Genomic DNA, 17,955 nt, shown 5'->3' with positions numbered 1-17,955 from the left:
ATGGAAAACACATCTCAGTTCTATGGTTGGTTTTTTTCACCTTGAGAAAAAGCTCCATCACCTGGAAATGACATTCTAAAAAAATTAGTTTAATTTTCATACCATTTTACAACACTGTTTCAAGGTTACATTACAAAGTGATACCTACCAGCACTTCCGTAAAGGGATGGATTTTACCATATTGAGTTTTAGTATCAGAAACAAGTAACACCACTCTTGGAGAAAAAGTATGTGATTTGGGAAGATAAGATCTTTGTTCATACGCCTGAAAAACCCACTCATGCCCACAAAGGGAAGGAAACTAGAGATACAGAAATCACCAGCAGGAAAAAGCTGCTGATTAAACACTAGTTTTGCTTCATTTTCCTATACTCTTTCCCTCCCTGAGACAAAAATGTCAGACACGTGCCCTATTTACACGGCAATGAAGATACAAAAAACTTACCAACTTCAGTGTTAACCTGTACTCTGGAGGTACCATATCATCAAGTTCTCCAGCCTTTTCTTCCTTTTTCTCCTTAGCTTTAGCCTTACAAAGAAAAAAAAATAAATAATAATAATCACAGAAATTACAATAAAAAAACTCCAAAGCAGACTCAACTTCAAGATTCATCAGCCTATTGTTTGAAGAATTGGTATCAGATAAAATTATTCCATATAGTAAGATATTAAAATTCCTAAATTTATTCCTATCAAATTTATATGGTAAAATCATCTTGGTTTAAGAATCAGTGCCATATGTGAACACAGCTGTACTATTTTAAATTTAAAAAAATACTCAGAGCTATAGCTTTGTGGCACATCGAGAATTTCTGTGTGTACAAAACCCTCAGGTTTCCTTGGATTTCATCATTTTGATTACAGAAGCCATAATTCTGTATCTTTTTCCATCACTGTTACTGAAATCCAGCCTTTAATTTTCTGGATATCCTTCCAGAATTAATGCATCCACTATGTAATCTGAAGGCCCAGGCTACTGCACTACCTGCACTACTACATGCTCCTTTTGGTAAAAATTTAGCTCCGACATTTTTTCTCAGCGACAAATTATTCTCTGCTATTTCCCTGTCATTTGTATGTTCTGAGCTGTAAGTGAATACAAGGGAAAATAACTGTTAGTGGCAGAGTTATAGGCAGAGTTTGCAAAACTAAACTATGACTAAACTTTGACTAAAAAGTCAAAGTTTAACATGCAAACACAGGGCTACTGTTAAAATCTAACTGTTAAAAACAAAATTCTTAGAAGTCAGAGTGAAAGGCAAAACCCAAATCAGAAAATAATGGGGTCTGATGGATAAAGGAGCACAGGCACTAAACACCTGAAAAGTCAATTAAAAATGAAATTATAAACATATGCAAAACAAAAGCTTGCTATAAATTGTACCCAGTGCTTGAGAAAAAATAAAACAACAGAGCTATAACTAACACAGTGAGAAGTGTATGTATGTAAGCTTGTAGAGTCAAATGAAATGCTTATAATTTTCCAAACCATCTTACTGTAATTTTTTTTACTTGTATCCACTCAGGGTTTCTTCACTTCTTAATTTTCTTAATCATGTAAGAGTCAGACATTCCTTAGGCCTCTGATATGAAAGTCTATTTTACACATTTGTACAATATCTAACAAAGAGGTCATGTGATTCCATGGGAGAGTCTGAAAACTGCTGTAAAAGTGAGTAAGACTATACCTCTGCCACCTCTACAACAGGGGTATGATCTTCAGGTTCAGGTTCAGGTCCACCAAGAGTACCAAGAACTTCCATTACAACACCTTTAATTTTCTGCATTTAAGAAAATTCATAAATCATTCAATTACTAATTTAAATTGACAAAGGTTTTACCTCATAGATCTTTTATGCTGCATATGAAACAAACAGCCAGCACCAGACTGGTCATTTCTGTTTGGCTTTACCTGATTTCCTTAACATCACATTGGAGGACATTGCAAATCATGTGGGAAGATTAACACAGTCTAATCAATATGTATCTCCTCTTAAGGAGAGGGGAAAAGGAAAAAAATAGGGGGGATGGGAGAGGGGAGGGAGCACAATATCATATAATACAATTGTGAAATGCTTTGACATGGTAAACCCAGGATGTATAAGATCATATTGCTCTCTACATAGGAAACAAGAAAGGTTTTTGAAACATGAGAAAAGTACATCAGATACAAGTTTTAAATACACCTCACATAGCTAAGAAAACACATACATTTTTCTACTCTTGCTCATAGCCAGAAAAAACACCGTTATTATGCAGAATAATGCAGAAAGAAAGTAATCTGACCCACTGAGGTACAGCAGAATCTGAGCAATGACAATTTCTATTATTCCTATAATTCCTATGATAAACAGGATTTACAGCTGAAAATCAGGATGATCACAGGATCACAGAATGGTTTGGGTTGGAAGGGACCTTAAAGCTCATCCAGTTCCAACACCCTACCACAGGCAGGGACAACTTCCACTAGACCAGATTGCTCCAAGCCCCATCCAACCTGGCCTTGAATACTGCCAGGGATGGGGCAGCCACAGCTTCTCTGGGCAACCTCTGCCAGGGCCTCACCACCCTCACAGGGAAAAACTTCTTCGTAAGATCTCATCTCAAGCTCCCCACTGTCAGGCTAAAGCTGTTCCCCCTTGTCCTGTCCCTGCAGGGCCTTGTCAAAAGCCCCCCTTCAAATTTTTTTTTAGCCCCCTTTACATCTTTACAAGATCAGGCAAACATAAAACACAACACGTGCTTGTAATTTTTAGTTAGAAGTCAACTACTCAATGTATTATTATGTATACCTCTTTTGATTTTGTTTTCTTCTCCTTAGGAGGAACTGAGGTGTTTACTGATCTTACTGCTTGTGCTTGTACAATTTCTCCTTCCTTACTTGGTTTCTATGAGAGATACAAAATTACAAGCAAATTTAAAAAAAATCAAAAAAAAAAGGAGAAAACTGACAAGATAATTTTAAAGTGAACTACTAAGATACCAATGGCAATGTTTCATCGCAGTAAAGGCAACCAATTGCAAGAAAAATATCAATACCTCTGTCAGACTTGTCTTTTCTTCAGCAGAAGCAGTACTACAGGTGAAGTCTGATGACAAGGCCTCTGCAAGCTCATCATCTGTCATTGGTTTCTGAGCGAGAAATTGCAAACTAGGTTATGATTATTAAATTTCAAATATCAATAGTGTCAAACTTGGTTTAAAATCTGAGTGCACTCCATGCTTACTCACACAATGACCTCATAACAACACAATGGCATTGCAGAAAAATTGTATTTCCCCTCAACGATAGATTCATTTTTCAGATAAGCTTTATTTTTTTATGTTAAACTTATAAAACAGTAAAATGAAGCTGGCTTACAGAATTCTCTTGTGAAGTACAGAAATACAAATTGTCTTTGCTAAAGACATATGCACGACTACTATTTCTTCCTTTTGTTATTATTATCGCTAGTATCTCTACGCCCACTTATCTGATTTGTTTCAGCTTCAGTCAGTGTTCTGAAAATTCTTACTTCTTTCTTAAAACCATCTGTGTCAAAGTCTAATTTCTGTGACAAGTTTTAGCAGCATCTACATTATCTGGCACCCCACAGACGTCTCCCACTTGCTGGGATTTTTGGAAGACAGGCAACACTTAAATTTTCTTAGGAGCAAATGATAGTTGGGTTATTTTCACCTTCCAAATTTTTTTTTTTTACAGGTAACTTACTTCCCCTCGTTCATCTGCTTTTGGTGGGAATCCATCTTTGCCACCCCCTTTGCTCTAGAATGAGAATTAATTTTGTAGTAAATGGTAAGCAAAAACTTACAATATAAGAGAAAACACACATGAAGAATAAGCTTTTTTTTTTTTTTAACTCACTAACCTTCAACAATTTAACATACTCTGGAGGGAGACTACCTTCTCGTTTACCCAGCTCTTCCAGGTATCTTGAAGATATATCTTCCTATGAGAAGAATGCACATCTTAGTGTCTTTGTACTCTTGTTTATTGAAATAAATTTTAATGTAGAGCTATCTACAGTGATAATTCTGTAAAGAAAACAAAAGAGTTGGCTAGATCACAGGGACAATCCTGGACCGTCACTATAGTGTCTTTCAGACCTAGTGTCATGCATGTGGCATCTCAACTAGCTGCAACAGTGCACACCACCTAGCAAAACTTTCCCTCTCCAGATTTCTTCTGTATTAATATAGGACATTTCAGTGTCTCCCGCCATAGAATGTATTGCTGTACCTAAAGTGAATTCTAAATATTGATAAATTCAAAAATTTTCATCACAGCTGAGTACTGCTTTTAATCTTAATCATAGAATCACAGAATCATTAGGGTTGAAAAGGACCTTAAGATCATCTAGTTCCAACCCCCTGCCATGGGCAGGGACACCTTACGCTAAATCATATCACCCAAGGCCTCGTTCAACCTGGGCTTGAACACTGCCAGGGATGGAGCATTCACAACCTCCCTGGGTAACCTATTCCAGTGCCTCACCACCCTAAAAGGAAAGAATTTCCTTCTTATATCCAATCTAAACTTCCCCTGTTTAAGTTTTTACCCCTTGTCCTGTCACTACAGTCTCTAATGAAGAGTCCCTCCCCAGCACCCCTATAAGCCCCCTTCAGATACTGGAAGGCTGCTATGAGGTCTCCACACAGCCTTCTCTTCTCCAGGCTGAACAGACCCAACTTCCTCAGCCTGTCTTCATACGGGAGGTGCTCCAGTCCCCTGATCATCCTCATGGCCCTTCTCTGGACTTGTTCCAACAGTTCCATGTCCTTTTTATGTTGAGGACACCAGAACTGCACACAATACTCCAGGTGAAGTCCCACAAGAGCAGAGTAGAGGGGCAGGATCACCTCCTTCGACCTGCTGGTCACACTCCTTTTGATGCAGCCCAGGATACAGCTGGCTTTCTGGGCTGCCAGCGCACACTGAAGCTGGCTCATGTTCATTTTCTCATTGACCAACACCCCCAAGTCCTTCTCCGCAGGGCTGCTCTCAATCTCTTCTCTGCCCAGCCTGTCGCTGTGCCTGGGATTGCTCCCACCCAGGTGTAGGACCTTGCACTTGGCATGGTTAAACTTCATGAGGTTGGCATCAGCCCACCTCACAAAGTGTGTCGAGGTCCCTCTGGATGGCATTCCTTCCCTCCAGCATATCAACCAAGCCACACAGCTTGGTGTCATCGGCAAACTTGCTGAGGGCACACTCAATCCCACTGTCCATGTCAGCGACGAAGATGTTAAACAAGACCGGTCCCAACACCGACCCCTGAGGGACGCCACTCGTTACCAGTCTCCAGCCGGACATTGAGCCATTGACCACAACTCTTTGCGTGCGGCCATCCAGACAGTTCTTTATCCACCGAGTGGTCCATCCATCAAATTGATATCTCTCCAATTTAGAGACAAGACTATCATGCAGGACAGTGTCGAACGCTTTGCACAAGTCCAGGTAGATGACATCAACTGCTCTACCCCTGTCCATCAGTTCTGTAGCCCCATCATAGAAGGCCACCAAATTGGTCAGGCAGGATTTGCCTTTAGTGAAGCCATGCTGGCTGTCACCAAGCACCTTGTTGATTTTCATGTGCCTTAGCATGCCTTCCAGGAGAATCTGCTCCAAGATTTTGCCAGGCACAGAGGTGAGACTGACTGGTCTGTAATTCCCCCGGTCATCCATTTTCCCCTTCTTGACAATGGGGGTTATATTTCCCTTTTTCCAGTCATCGGGAACTTCACCTGACTGCCATGATTTCTCAAATATGATGGCCAGCGGCTTCGCAAGTTCATTCACCAGCTCCTTCAGGACCCGCGGATGGATCTCATCAGGACCCATGGACTTGTGCACGTTCAGATTTTTAAGATGGTCTCGAACCAGTTCCTCTCCCACAGTGGGCGCAAGGTCTTCATTCTCACAGTCCCTGCATCCATCTGCCTTTCAAGACTTGGGTGGTTTGGTCAGAGCCTTTGCCAGTGTAGACTGAGGCAAAGAAGTCATTCAGACCCTCAGCCTTCTCCAAATCCCGTGTAGCCAGTTTTCCCAAGAGCTTCCTGAGGGGGCCTACATTCTCCCTAGTCTTTTATTTGCTATGTACCTGTAGAATCCCTTCCTGTTATCTTTAATACCTCTAGCTAAGTTTAATTCTAACTGGGCCTTAGCTTTCCTAACCTGGTCCCTAGCTTCTCGGACAACATCCCTGTACTCTTCCCATGCCACCTGTCCTTGCTTCCACTTACTATAAGCCTCTTTTTTCAACTGAATTTTCCTCAGAGGCTCCTCATCCACCCAAGGAGGTCTCCTGGCCCTCCTGCTGCACTTCCTTATGGTTGGGATGCAACACTCCTGAGCTTGCAGCAGGTGATCCTTGAATGTCAACCAACAGTCTTGGGCCCCTCTGCCCTATAGGGCTGTATTCATTCTTCTTATGTTACTTTCCCAAACTAACTCAGAAAAGTATGCTTCCTTCCCCAAATTCTTGAGGTATTACTCTTTCTCAAGTAGAAATGAAATCTCCTAGATTGCTTAATGCTCTCTTATGTCTCCATCATTGCCTTTTGTAGATGCACTGGAGACCATGCCTGGAAGTCAGTTAAAAAAGCAACAACTGTCTTTACTGACCCTGTTTTCTACTGAGATACATTCATAACTGTATCATTTCTGTTTTACCGAAAAAAGCACTAAAATGCAACTGTGCAAACTCTGTTTCACCCCTTAGCAGATCTAAGCAACAAATACTGTATCAATGTAGTAGTGAGCAACTATAGACATATTTCAGAGATTAATCCTCTAAAAAATAAAAATTAAAATGCAAAATACCGTAACTTCTGGACCAGTGTAAACAGGACTAGTAGGCACAACTTCCTCAGGTCCACCCAGGGTATCTATTAGGCTATCTAGTGCTGACTCATCCATTCCAGCCTAAGGAAAATAAAAAATAAAACCATTCTAGAAGTTACCATGCTGTACAAAAAAAAAAATCTGAATCATTTGATGAATCTGCAGAAAACTCCTGGAAACAAGACTAAAAGCTTCCTGCACTTGCCAAATTTTTCAGTGGGAAATGTTCTTCCACTCTTTCCCTAGTGTCAGTAACAGACTCATTTGTATTCACGCACCAGCTCAGATGCAGGGATATACAAACATAACTGAAAATAAAGAGTAATTAAGTTTATGCTAGTTGTGGTAAAATTTATTCTAAACAAGCCCTATTTGACAAAGCATAAATGACATGCCACTAGTTTATTACCTATTCTTTCAGATAGTCCTTCACCACCATACGTAACTATTACATAGCAGTACTTCAGCAGTTACCGATATTTTTTTCCTGAAATAGAAGTGTTTCAGAGAGAGAAACACCCTCCAAGTCATTTTTACATGGACGCATTTATCTGGGACTTGTTTACCAACCTCGCTGCTTGACTTATCAGCCACAGGAACTACGCTTGCACCAGCTGCAGCTGCACTGGCTGCAGGAGCCTCTGTGGACATTTTCTCAGACTTGGGCTAGAGAATTTAGGAAAAAAAAAAAAGAGCTACATTATACGGCCCTATGTTAAAAATTCAAGAGACAAAACAAAGTAAACTAGAGATCTTCTACACAGGCATACGTATCTATTTGCCCTCTTCATCTACATTTCGAATACGAGAAGCTGGTTCTACCTACTAGCTGAGTGGTCTGGAAGTTGAGTAGCTGCACACTGTGTGATACTGAGCCCAGTCTAAAACATACAACTCTGAGGCTGCATGTATTTTTTTTGACTCAGCAACAGGCTAATGAACCTGCCCAGGGTCCAGATACCGGGGCAAAGCAAGCTACCATCTACCTGCAGTACTACAGAGTCATTCTCCATTTCCAGAGTGGTTTTGCTGTGATAAAGGAAGCATGCCATTTTAAATACTTTACTCCCCCGTTTTACTTCACCAGTAAAAGAAATCTCCAGTGCAGAAAGACTACGAGGCTCCTTTCAAGTCTCTTCTGAAAGCTTTCACTTATACCTCGTAGTTCTCAATATACCATAAACACTAGCAGCAAATACTGTTCAAACAGGAAGGGTGAGAACTGCTTCAGTGAGTTAGGTGCAGGCACAACACCAACACAAAATTAAGACTTTCTCATTTACTGCAAAAAAGTGGGTTACAACAGAACTGCAGGAGTCCTTCATATTACATTTGCTTTATCACCCAGACATGTGCAGACCAGAAAACCAAAAGATCTAGATCCTGACTCAACCATACACTTTTACTTCAGATTTTTCTCCACTTGCCCCTCTGAAAATGACTGCACCCCGAGTTTTTCCCCAACCTTTCTCTTCCTTGTAGTCACGGTTTATGGGCTACCTCACTGCAAACCTGCAACCTGCTGACCTACTACATATAGAGCCAACACTGCTACTACATAGATGCCTGGAAGCCCCTAGATGAACGAGCTCTATGATGGCAATGCTCACATAAACAAAGCTTGACTGACCAGACAGTCCCTTCTATTCACTTCTGCCATGAAGGGGCAAGGGAAAAGACTGGCAAAGTACCAATTCTAACAACGTAGCTGCAAGGAACTTGCAAAAAAGCTTGCCTGAACGGCAGAGGAGCCCCAAACCCATAACACATGGTAGCCAACCTATACGTGTGAGGATATTAACATCACTTGCTTGGCTAACAGGCAAGTCCTGGAAAAACTGATGTATGAATAGGACAGCAAAAGGTGGACACACATCAGGATCACCAAAAAACCAGTGCAAACTACCCATACCATGTGGCTGGGTGGCTCAATCTGCAGCCGATGCTTATTCTCTAATGCTGTTATGGGTTAGCTGGAAGTGGTATATTCCGGATGGTGTTTATGTTACTTAATGGGTAAAATGTGAACTTCCTACGTTCCAGACTTTAAAGCAGCACAAGGAGGTCTGTCACAGCCACCTTTAATCACAAGGCAGCTCTTAAGCTTTTCTACATTGTGAATTTTGGGAGTGTAGTCTCACTTGCAATATTCAGCATAAGAATCCATCTTGAAATGAATTTTTAACCCCTATAATAACATAAACAGTAAAAATTTTATTTGCTACTTCTGCCATACCTTTGCTGTCTCTATGGAGATTGCTTGTGGAGGCTGGCCAGCTTGAGCTGTAGTTACTTTTTCTGCATTATTTGTTGTCAGAGAAGGGGAAGTTTGGCTTTTTGCCTGTGTAGAGACAAACTATTATTAGATACAAAAATGTTTATGGGATGGATTTGGGTTTTGGTGTAGTTTTGTTTGTTCGTGGTTTTTGTGCTTTTTTTTTAGGGAGGGAGAGTGGGACGGAAGAAAGGAAGAAGGAACAGGGGAAGGAAGGGAGGAAAAGATGGAAGGAAAGAAAGGAGGAGGGAAGGAAGGGAGAAAGGGAGGAAGGCAAGGAAGGAGACAAAGAGGAAGGAAGGGAGGGAAATACCACTGCAGCCTTTTTTTTTTGGGGGGGGGAAGAGAGTTTGGAAAAAAAAAAAAACCTGTACAACTTACACCATTGGGTTCCTTTTGCCTCTCTTCAGACAGCTGTTTATTTTGAGAGTCTGTTGGCTGTCATAAAATAAAAAACTTAGATAATTTATCCTTACCATTATTCAATGTTTTGAATCATGATCTACCCTAGCTCAAATAAGCACAAGACAGATTAAAGGTGGTTAACAGAACACCTCCTGAGCTGCTGCATTTCCACGCCTGTTTGTTCCTTGCTCTTGTGAACACAGGAACATTAGAATGTTACTAATCACATGGCAGTTTCATGTGGCACAGCAGTGGCAAAGAGTTTAGCCTCTTTCTACAAAGTTAGTCATAGTCCAAAGTACAGCACTTGCCAAAGGTGAAAGGTAGGTATTTACCTTGGTTGACTGCGTGCTTTTTCCAGACTCTGTTATGGTTGTTGGTGCAGGCTGAAATATAAGTAACATATATTCAGATGGAGATTAATATACTTAGTTATTTCTAAGGAGTGGGCTTATAAACAGAAGAATATCAGGTTCATGTTTGTGAGCACTTGTGCTATGTAATTAATATACAGTGTCCTGATCTAATAGTTTACAACATTCCAACACAGACCTCCACTCCAGGGCCCACAGGTCACATGTGTGCAAACACACATATACACACACTCCTCATATAGAAGATAGAAAAGAGAGGGAAAGAAGGTGTCAAACAAATAGAATGAACAGTTTGATTTACACTTGCAAATTTTCTGCAGCCATGACACCAAATTGATTCCTGTGATTCACCTCATGTCAAAGTACAGTAACCAACAGATTTCTACTAGTAGAAACATGAACACTGAAAAATTCAAGAAGTTGTATGTGATAAGAAGAAAGAAATATTGAAATGCTAGCCTCCTCACTGTATTTTTCTTTTTTTCCTCCTCTTGTTTCTTCAGCAGTGCTACAATTAACACAAAAAGAGCCAGCCAGCCAGAATTCTTCCCTATCCCCTCTATTCTACTAATACATTGAGCACATTTAAAAGATACTAACAGACAAATAATTGTTGTTTTTTTTTCCCAGTAGCCTATTAAAAATCAGTGAACAACCAAAAGAAAACAAAAAAGCAAACCAACTATTAGGCGGTAATTATAGATTTCTTTATTCTTGATAGATTTCTATTCTTCTTATAGATTTTTCTCATTTCAGCTCCCAAATATTAATTAACATTGCTATACTTCCAGCTTCTCTTTTCTAGCTGACCACATTTGCCACATTTGTTTACCGCGTGTTATGCAAGTATTCACACCCCCACAATGAACCACAGACACTTGGCTGGGAAATGCTGAATGTGCATAAAAACACAGATGCCTGGGCATAATCTTTGCAAAGATCTCAAGGCTGTACATCACAGTGAAGAACACACCACCACCACAAGTAAGTCCCAACATGGAAAATATTGATAGAGAAGGAGGACAAAAATTTTCCAAAATCCAAAATGGAGAAAAAAACTAATATTAAAAAAAAAAATCACTTAACTTCTCAAGATTCCTTGCTTTGGATTTTCTCTTGACGTTTAACTTGATTAAAAAACACATATGGTATGATTCAACCATGCTGTTTATGCTCCCACTTGTACATCCTCATTACATGACTACCATACGGTTAACTCAAAGACATACATCCACTATTTGTGTACCTGTAAATAATCCTGTATTGAAAAGGTAATCCTAGATTTTCAGATTTTAAGCTAAAAAAGGTTGGTCATGTTTATGCAGCATCTAAAGCAAAGAGTCAACGAGACATAAGACGTCCTTCAGCTGCAAGGCTGCAGAGAAACCTAACAGATGTGCAAGCTTGAGGTCCAAGAAAGAGAGTCTGACTTTTCCTGCTGTGGGACTGTTGTAGGCATATAGTTTGGTTTTTTTTTTTAAAAAGGACTTTTTATGTAGATATAGTTAAAAACTGGAACCTGTGTCACCATGGAAAAGCCTGAACAGATACAGGGGCCTCCTAAAAGGTCGGGATGACCTGGGAAAAACCCTAATGAAGATCATTGACAGCCAGGGAAGAGGCACTGGCCTTCTGCAGGTGGAATGAGAAAAACAGAACTGAGAAAAACAGGACTAACAAACCTCTGATCAGTAAAAACTATTAGTGAAGACTGGTACATCCTGAAAACACATGGACACTATCAAGGTATGTCTCTAATGTATCAGTATAACATGATTAGCGTGTTCTTTCGGTGAACTATCCTCATTATAATCTCATCTCTTAAACTAAAAATCACTCCCACAACTCAAAAGACTCCTGGACAGGTGAGAAGACCCCTCCCTGAGCAGCACTACAAAAACAAACGATGTCATCTTATGTAAATTAACTGACTAGTCATTAAATGGTGGGAGGGTTACAGGGGGTTACTAACCTGAGTTACATTGTATAAAAATGTGAATTTTATGGGGCAGTGAGCTAGCTCAGAGGGATACTACCTAGCGCCCCTTTTTGAGCAAACTTGGAATAAACAAATACTTTGGCTCTGTGTGTGAGAACTGGCTATTGCACGCTTGGCAGCCACAGGTCCTGGTTTTGGGACAACATGACTGTTGCCTGCTCAGGATTTTAAGTACCCTGCTGCTAGAGCGCAAATTCAGGTTTTCCTGCTGTGCTTTCAAGAAGAGGAGTAAACACCCTTTTTCTGCAGGACAGTAAAATCTATTTTCTTGCATTTCTGTCAACACATAACAACAGCTGTATAGAACATAAATTCAAATTCTCAGCCTGCCAAACCAGTTATTAGCAACTGCCTGCTTTTTCTTTCAATATTGTAAATATTATTATACTAAAGACTTAATGTGTTTTGGGTTTTTTTTTCAGGGTATGCACTATTCATGAGACTTTCATCTCTTCCAAACTGTGCAGAACTGCTCATACTATAAATTTATCTGTGACAATGCTGAAGAATATATGGGCTCACACACATGATCATGAACACATACATACACACACACATTTATTCAGGTACACTTTTAGCAACAACAGAATTAAAATTGACTGAAGAAAGAAAAAAATATTACCAGGCAAGTCAAACCCACAATTTTGGTATGAGACTATGTATATTCAAAGGCAACAATTCAGTCATCCTTTAAATAGTGTCAGCTCTGAGCAATCACACCCTGAAGCCACAGCTCAGTTTACACTGAGTATACACTGATCTCCTGTGGAGAAAGAGATGTTCCCTTCCCCTCTTACTGCCTGCTTCCACCTGCACTGCGCCAGTACCTGAAAGGCCACATCTTAAACTGACTCAGGAAACTGAAAAAACTGCCTGGGAAAGGAAATGAGGATTTTTTAACTAGTTACCTAGGTTACAGTGCAGTTGCATAACCACATGCAAAGAAAAGAAAGCTGGATGGGATCTGGTTTTGTTGTTGGCAGTACCCAGCTCCTTCCACTCTTCCAGTGAAAGCCACAGGATGCCTGCTCTCCACCCTAGTCCTCCAACCTTCCCACCTAACCCCTGAGGCTTCACCTACAGAACAAGGAGTTCCACATTCCTTTCTTTGCTGCAGTAACTCAGTTTTCTCAGAGGGGCATGATACTGAGGATTAATCTGAGGCAAAGGATTCAAATACAGAGAACTGGAAGCTAAAGACAGATCCTGAGCATGTCTAAGAGTACTAACACACCAGTGAGACTCTAGGAAAGACAAATGAGGTGGTTATCAAACAATCAAGAAAGATTTGGTAAATTGCAGGAAATTTTGGACTAGAAATGAAAATGACTCAGCAACCACATTTCTTTTCAAAGAAGTGTACTGTCAGAATGCAGATGACTTGCTTCATCCAGCAGGAGGAAGACATTAATAATGCAACAGGCATTAAAAGAAAACATTAACTGTCTTACACATGCAAATGCACGACATGGTTTCAAAGGGATTTGTGTTTACCAGTCTCACAGTACTGGAGTACAACTCTGCCGCTCTATTTCTGTCTTGTCTTGCAAACATAAGTTTTAAAGATCTGATTAGAAATCTACCACATTCTTCTGAGTGTTACTTCAAATTTCAAGTAAAGAAAGAACATAAACATTTTTAGACGGCTAATTGGGAAAACAGCATCAGTAACAAACATGATACGAGTGAGTTTGCTCACAAATGTGACAGGACAGAGATCTGCAGTACTTTCATTTATAAGTAATGATGATTGTGCATAATGGAAAAGGCTTAATTGTCATACAGCTCACTGCTACCAATATGTGTCTTACACGTATTCATGGAGGAAAAGGGTTGTAAAAGGCTGAGGGGAACGAAATGGCTAACTTCAAGCACAGAAAAGATGGAGCTAGGCTGTCTTCACAGATGAACACTAAAAGGGCAAGAGGAAACAGATAAAAGTTGCAGCAAATCACAGAATCACACATAGATTTGGGCTGGAAGGGCCCTTATAGATCACCTAGTTCCACAGGCAGGGACACCTTTCACTGGACCAGAGCACTCCAAACTCCAACCAAACTGGCCTTGAACACTATCAGGGATGGGGCAAGGGAACTTCCCATTTCATAAAAAGAAAAAAAATCACCATCATGAAGGTAGCAAAACATTAGCCCTGGCTACCCAGAGATGTTGTTTAATCTGCACACTTGCATGTATTCCAAGCTCATCTGGCAATGCTGTGAGGTGTCTGTTTTACCTACAGAGTGGCTCCGCCAGGACTAGAGGACCTCCAACCTCACTATTCTACATGTTCCTTCACTTGCATGTACCCAAGGTGCTGCGCAAGTCCTGGCTAGCCTAGTTTGGTATTCAAGACTTTTGTTGCTTTCACTGTTAAGATTACGGAAAATGACAGAGGGAGATATTCATTAATTGTTTGTTTAAACAATATTCATACATTCTGTTAGGCAACAGAGGCATAAGGGAGGATTACAGTTCTTGTCTAACAAGTAAAATACATGACTGATGACACATGTTTGGCACTAAAAAAATTCCAGTCATAAGGCAAGACAGAACAAGCGTAAATAACAAAGCCAGAGAAGCTGTCAGACAGGCAAAGATAAGAAATTAACAAGAAGATGCAGCTGTACGTACATTAAAAGCTGAAGCTTGTCCTGAATTCTTTGAATATGAGAATTTCCATTAGGTCAATAACCCTGTAATTACACTGGGGGGAGCTCTATACATGTCACAAGACGTGACTGACCAACATTAGAAATTTTGAGGGTTTTTTTTGTTTGTTTTATTGCTGTTACAAAATCCTCTGAGTGCTTTCTATGGCATTTTTAGATATTTTTTAAAGAGAAAAATAAGATTCAGATCAGACATACAAAGTAAAGTTACTCAGTAACAAAGTGTTACAAAATGAATTCCATTTCTTCATTTAGCTGTGCTTAACTGCAAGCACAAATTTCTCAGGAATTCATACCTTTGTTTCAGATGGCTTCATGGTTTGGGGTTTTGATGCATCCACAGTAGGGGACTGCTTCTAAAAGGGAAAAATACAAACGAATTAATTTCACCTTTGTTATACATACTGCTATTAAGCAAGCATAGGCTACCTGAAATCATTAGATACACAGCTAGAAGCTAAAAAAAAATATTACTGAAAATCAGACCTATCATTTTAGGTCTTCTGCCTTGCCTGTATTTCTACAATAAATGTATGTAGGATTTTGACAGCATGATGCTTGTAGATCTCACAACTTTTTTTCTCTTAACTTGTGCTGAAAACAAATTTCGCATGAAACCAAAACAAACTCAATTCCTGGTCTCACACTGAAGCACACATACTGGCTGTGCAAGAGCTGTCCATATTTCATTTTTCTTTTCTTTTGTGCAAAATGGTACTTCTGGATTTACTAGTCTGTTACATAAAATACTTAACACTACATTAGCAAACTCAAGTATGTTGAGTTAAAAAGGAATAATTTACCTCTACGTAACATACACAGCAGTGTTTCTACCTATCACGCAACCCTGTTGGAAAAGCTGCAAATGAAATGGTCTGTTTTTCTAGCTTTGGTGATATTAATCTGAGAACAGCCTGTTTTAATTCTGCTGTGACTGTATCAAACTTTAAAGCCCAGACATTAATATTCCAATACATTATACAGATGTAATACTACCCCTCTGTTCCTGCCTCATGTTCCTCTGCTCAAAGCTCTATTTGCTATCTCGATCACAGCAACACATACAGAGTTTACATTTAAATGAACAGCACAAGTTACTGACTTTTCCAGATTTCTTCTTCATGCTTATTATACCACTTGCTATATGAAAACACACAATCTGAATAAAGTCAGAAGCCATTCCACGAGTCCATACCTAGGGTGACGTCATACTCCCACAAAGAAAATCATCTCATTTCCGTAACTTTTCATAGTACAAGCATTTCTCAATGGTAACACAAAAGTTGTACAGGATTTAAAAGGTACATTACGATGGCGATGACGGCAGTGTGCTCTCCCCACAGGCATATGTGGTATCTTGCACATCTTAGTAAGAGGTTTGACTAAAAATATGCTAGACAGGATTTGCAACTGTCATACCACAGAAATGTAAGCAAGTAATACCTGCCTCCATGTACGTATGTATGTCTAGATTGACTATGTAATAGATGTATGGGTGGAGAAGTACACAGGAATGTATAATGCCTCCTACATCAGGATAAGAACAAGTTTTTTAAGAACATTTTTATATATTGGGTGGTGTTGGTTGATGAGAAACTTCACAAGAGCCTGCTTCAGTGGGCTCTCACAGCACAGGAAGCCAATCTTATCCTGGGCTAAGTCAAAAGGAACATGACCAGCAGGTTGAAGGAGGTGACTCTGCCCCTCTACTCTGCTCTCGTGAGACTGCACTTGGAGTACTGTGTACAGTTCTGGTGTCCTCAACATAAAAAGGACATGGAACTGTTGGAGCAAATGCAGAGGGCCACGAGGATGATCAGGGGCTGGAGCACCTCCTTTGTGAAGACAGGCTGAGAAAGTTGGAGCTGTTCAGCCTGGAAAAGAGAAGGCTGCGTGGAGACCGCATAGCAGCCTTCCAGTATCTGAAGGGGGGCTACAGAAATGCTGGGGAGGGACTCTTCATTAGGGACTGTAGTGGTAGCACAAGGGGTAACAGGTTAAAACTTAAACAGGGGAAGTTTAGATTGGATATAAAGAGGAAGTTCTTTACTGTAAGAGTGGTGAGGCACTGGATTGGGTTGCCCAAGGAAACTGTGAATGCTCCATCCCTGACGGTGTTTGAGGCTGGGCTGGACAGACCCTTGGGTTACATGGTTTAGTGTGAGGTGTCCCTGCCCATGGCAGGGGCATTGGAACTTCGTAATCTTAAGGTCTTTTCCAACCCTAACTATTTTATGAGTCTATGATTCTGCATATTACCATTGGGTAATCTGTAGGCAACACCATATTTTCTTAATTGGCTCTTTAATAGTTTTTCCTTTTCTTTCTTCTCCATGGAATTAATCCACATTTCTTCTACGTGACTAACAAGTAGGTATGTCTTCTACGCCTTCTTATTAGTCACCCCAGTCCCTGTCCATTTAACAAAAACATATTTACCTGAGCCCTTTTGCCTTTAGCCCTCCCCACCAAGGCATTTTCCCGCAATACACTAAAAAGTTCACTCCCAAGCTCCAGCACAGCAGCACCACTATGACCTGCAGAGAGCAGTGAAAACCTCAAAATAATCCAGCTGCTTCTTTTTACTCTATCCAGCTGGACTAGAGCAACTAGCAGCAACTAGATGAGTTTAAATGTTCATGGAGGAAGATTAATAGTTTGGGAACAGATGAGCATGTAATGCATAGCTGCTGCTCAGCACAGCTCCTACTCAGAACTATGGAGAATGCCACACCATCCTCCCTGTAAAGACTCACGGCTGATTTGGGGAAACAAAATCCTGCTCTGGGAAGCTGGGGGAGGGGGAGGGGAAACGGGAAGGGTGGCGAGTAGCAGAGGGCACCCTCCTACAGACAGGCAGTGCTGTGTCACACTGGTCTGTGGGCTTCCTCAGCGGTATTACATGCCCCACTTGTCACCTTCTCCCTGAATTCCACAACATTCGCGGGCTCTTAGAGCGTGTGTCTCCAAGCACACTGCACCTGGCAGACTGACAATGCAAAAAGCTGCGAGGTCCAACCCCCCCCCTCATTTGGCAGTCACTGCACAGCCAGTCAACACCAGCCTGACTCTGTGGACAGCTTGTCACTGTGGTTGTTGTGGTTTTCCTCTTCTGAGGGCTGTGTACTATGGCCAGCAATGCCAGCTGTCAACCAGCTGCACAGTCAGACTGCAGAAGGGGCGAAGCAACACACAGATGCCTGTCAGGCATGGATGTAAATATTAAACTGTTGCCTAGCAACAGGCATAATAACTGCCTGATGCATAGTTCTCACCATGGAGGTGCGAACCCCTGCTGAGCCTGGGCCAGACACCCCCTCACAAACAGTGAAGCTGCCAAACAGAACAGCAAGAACAAAGAGAGTTCAACTCACCCTGGCAGTCAG

The 17,955-nt window shown here is 40.8% G+C and overlaps 1 protein-coding gene across 12 annotated transcripts in view; it reads right to left on the bottom strand.

Annotated features, from left to right (window-relative positions):
• Positions 1–17,955, bottom strand: part of CAST (calpastatin) — a 66,158-nt gene that overhangs the window by 16,167 nt on the left and 32,036 nt on the right. For 9 of the 12 annotated variants that reach the window (XM_061445328.1, XM_061445331.1, XM_061445333.1 and 6 more), the window contains 12 exons: positions 14,866–14,925; positions 9,860–9,910; positions 9,501–9,557; positions 9,081–9,185; positions 7,415–7,510; positions 6,824–6,925; positions 3,870–3,950; positions 3,713–3,766; positions 3,040–3,132; positions 2,793–2,888; positions 1,689–1,781; positions 446–529 (listed from right to left, as the gene is read on the bottom strand). In XM_061445328.1, coding sequence (XP_061301312.1) covers positions 446–529; positions 1,689–1,781; positions 2,793–2,888; positions 3,040–3,132; positions 3,713–3,766; positions 3,870–3,950; positions 6,824–6,925; positions 7,415–7,510; positions 9,081–9,185; positions 9,501–9,557; positions 9,860–9,910; positions 14,866–14,925 — 972 coding nt within the window. The remainder of the gene's footprint in view (positions 1–445; positions 530–1,688; positions 1,782–2,792; positions 2,889–3,039; positions 3,133–3,712; positions 3,767–3,869; positions 3,951–6,823; positions 6,926–7,414; positions 7,511–9,080; positions 9,186–9,500; positions 9,558–9,859; positions 9,911–14,865; positions 14,926–17,955) is intronic. The other 3 variants (XM_061445336.1, XM_061445332.1, XM_061445338.1) reach the window with 1 other exon arrangement.

Source organism: Pezoporus flaviventris, unplaced genomic scaffold (genome assembly GCF_033815535.1).
Source record: "Pezoporus flaviventris isolate CSIRO_AGI_PZ_B2104156 unplaced genomic scaffold, CSIRO_AGI_Pfla_v1 ptg000004l, whole genome shotgun sequence".
Classification (NCBI taxonomy): domain Eukaryota; kingdom Metazoa; phylum Chordata; class Aves; order Psittaciformes; family Psittacidae; genus Pezoporus; species Pezoporus flaviventris.
This window is presented reverse-complemented; position numbering and strand designations above follow the sequence as displayed.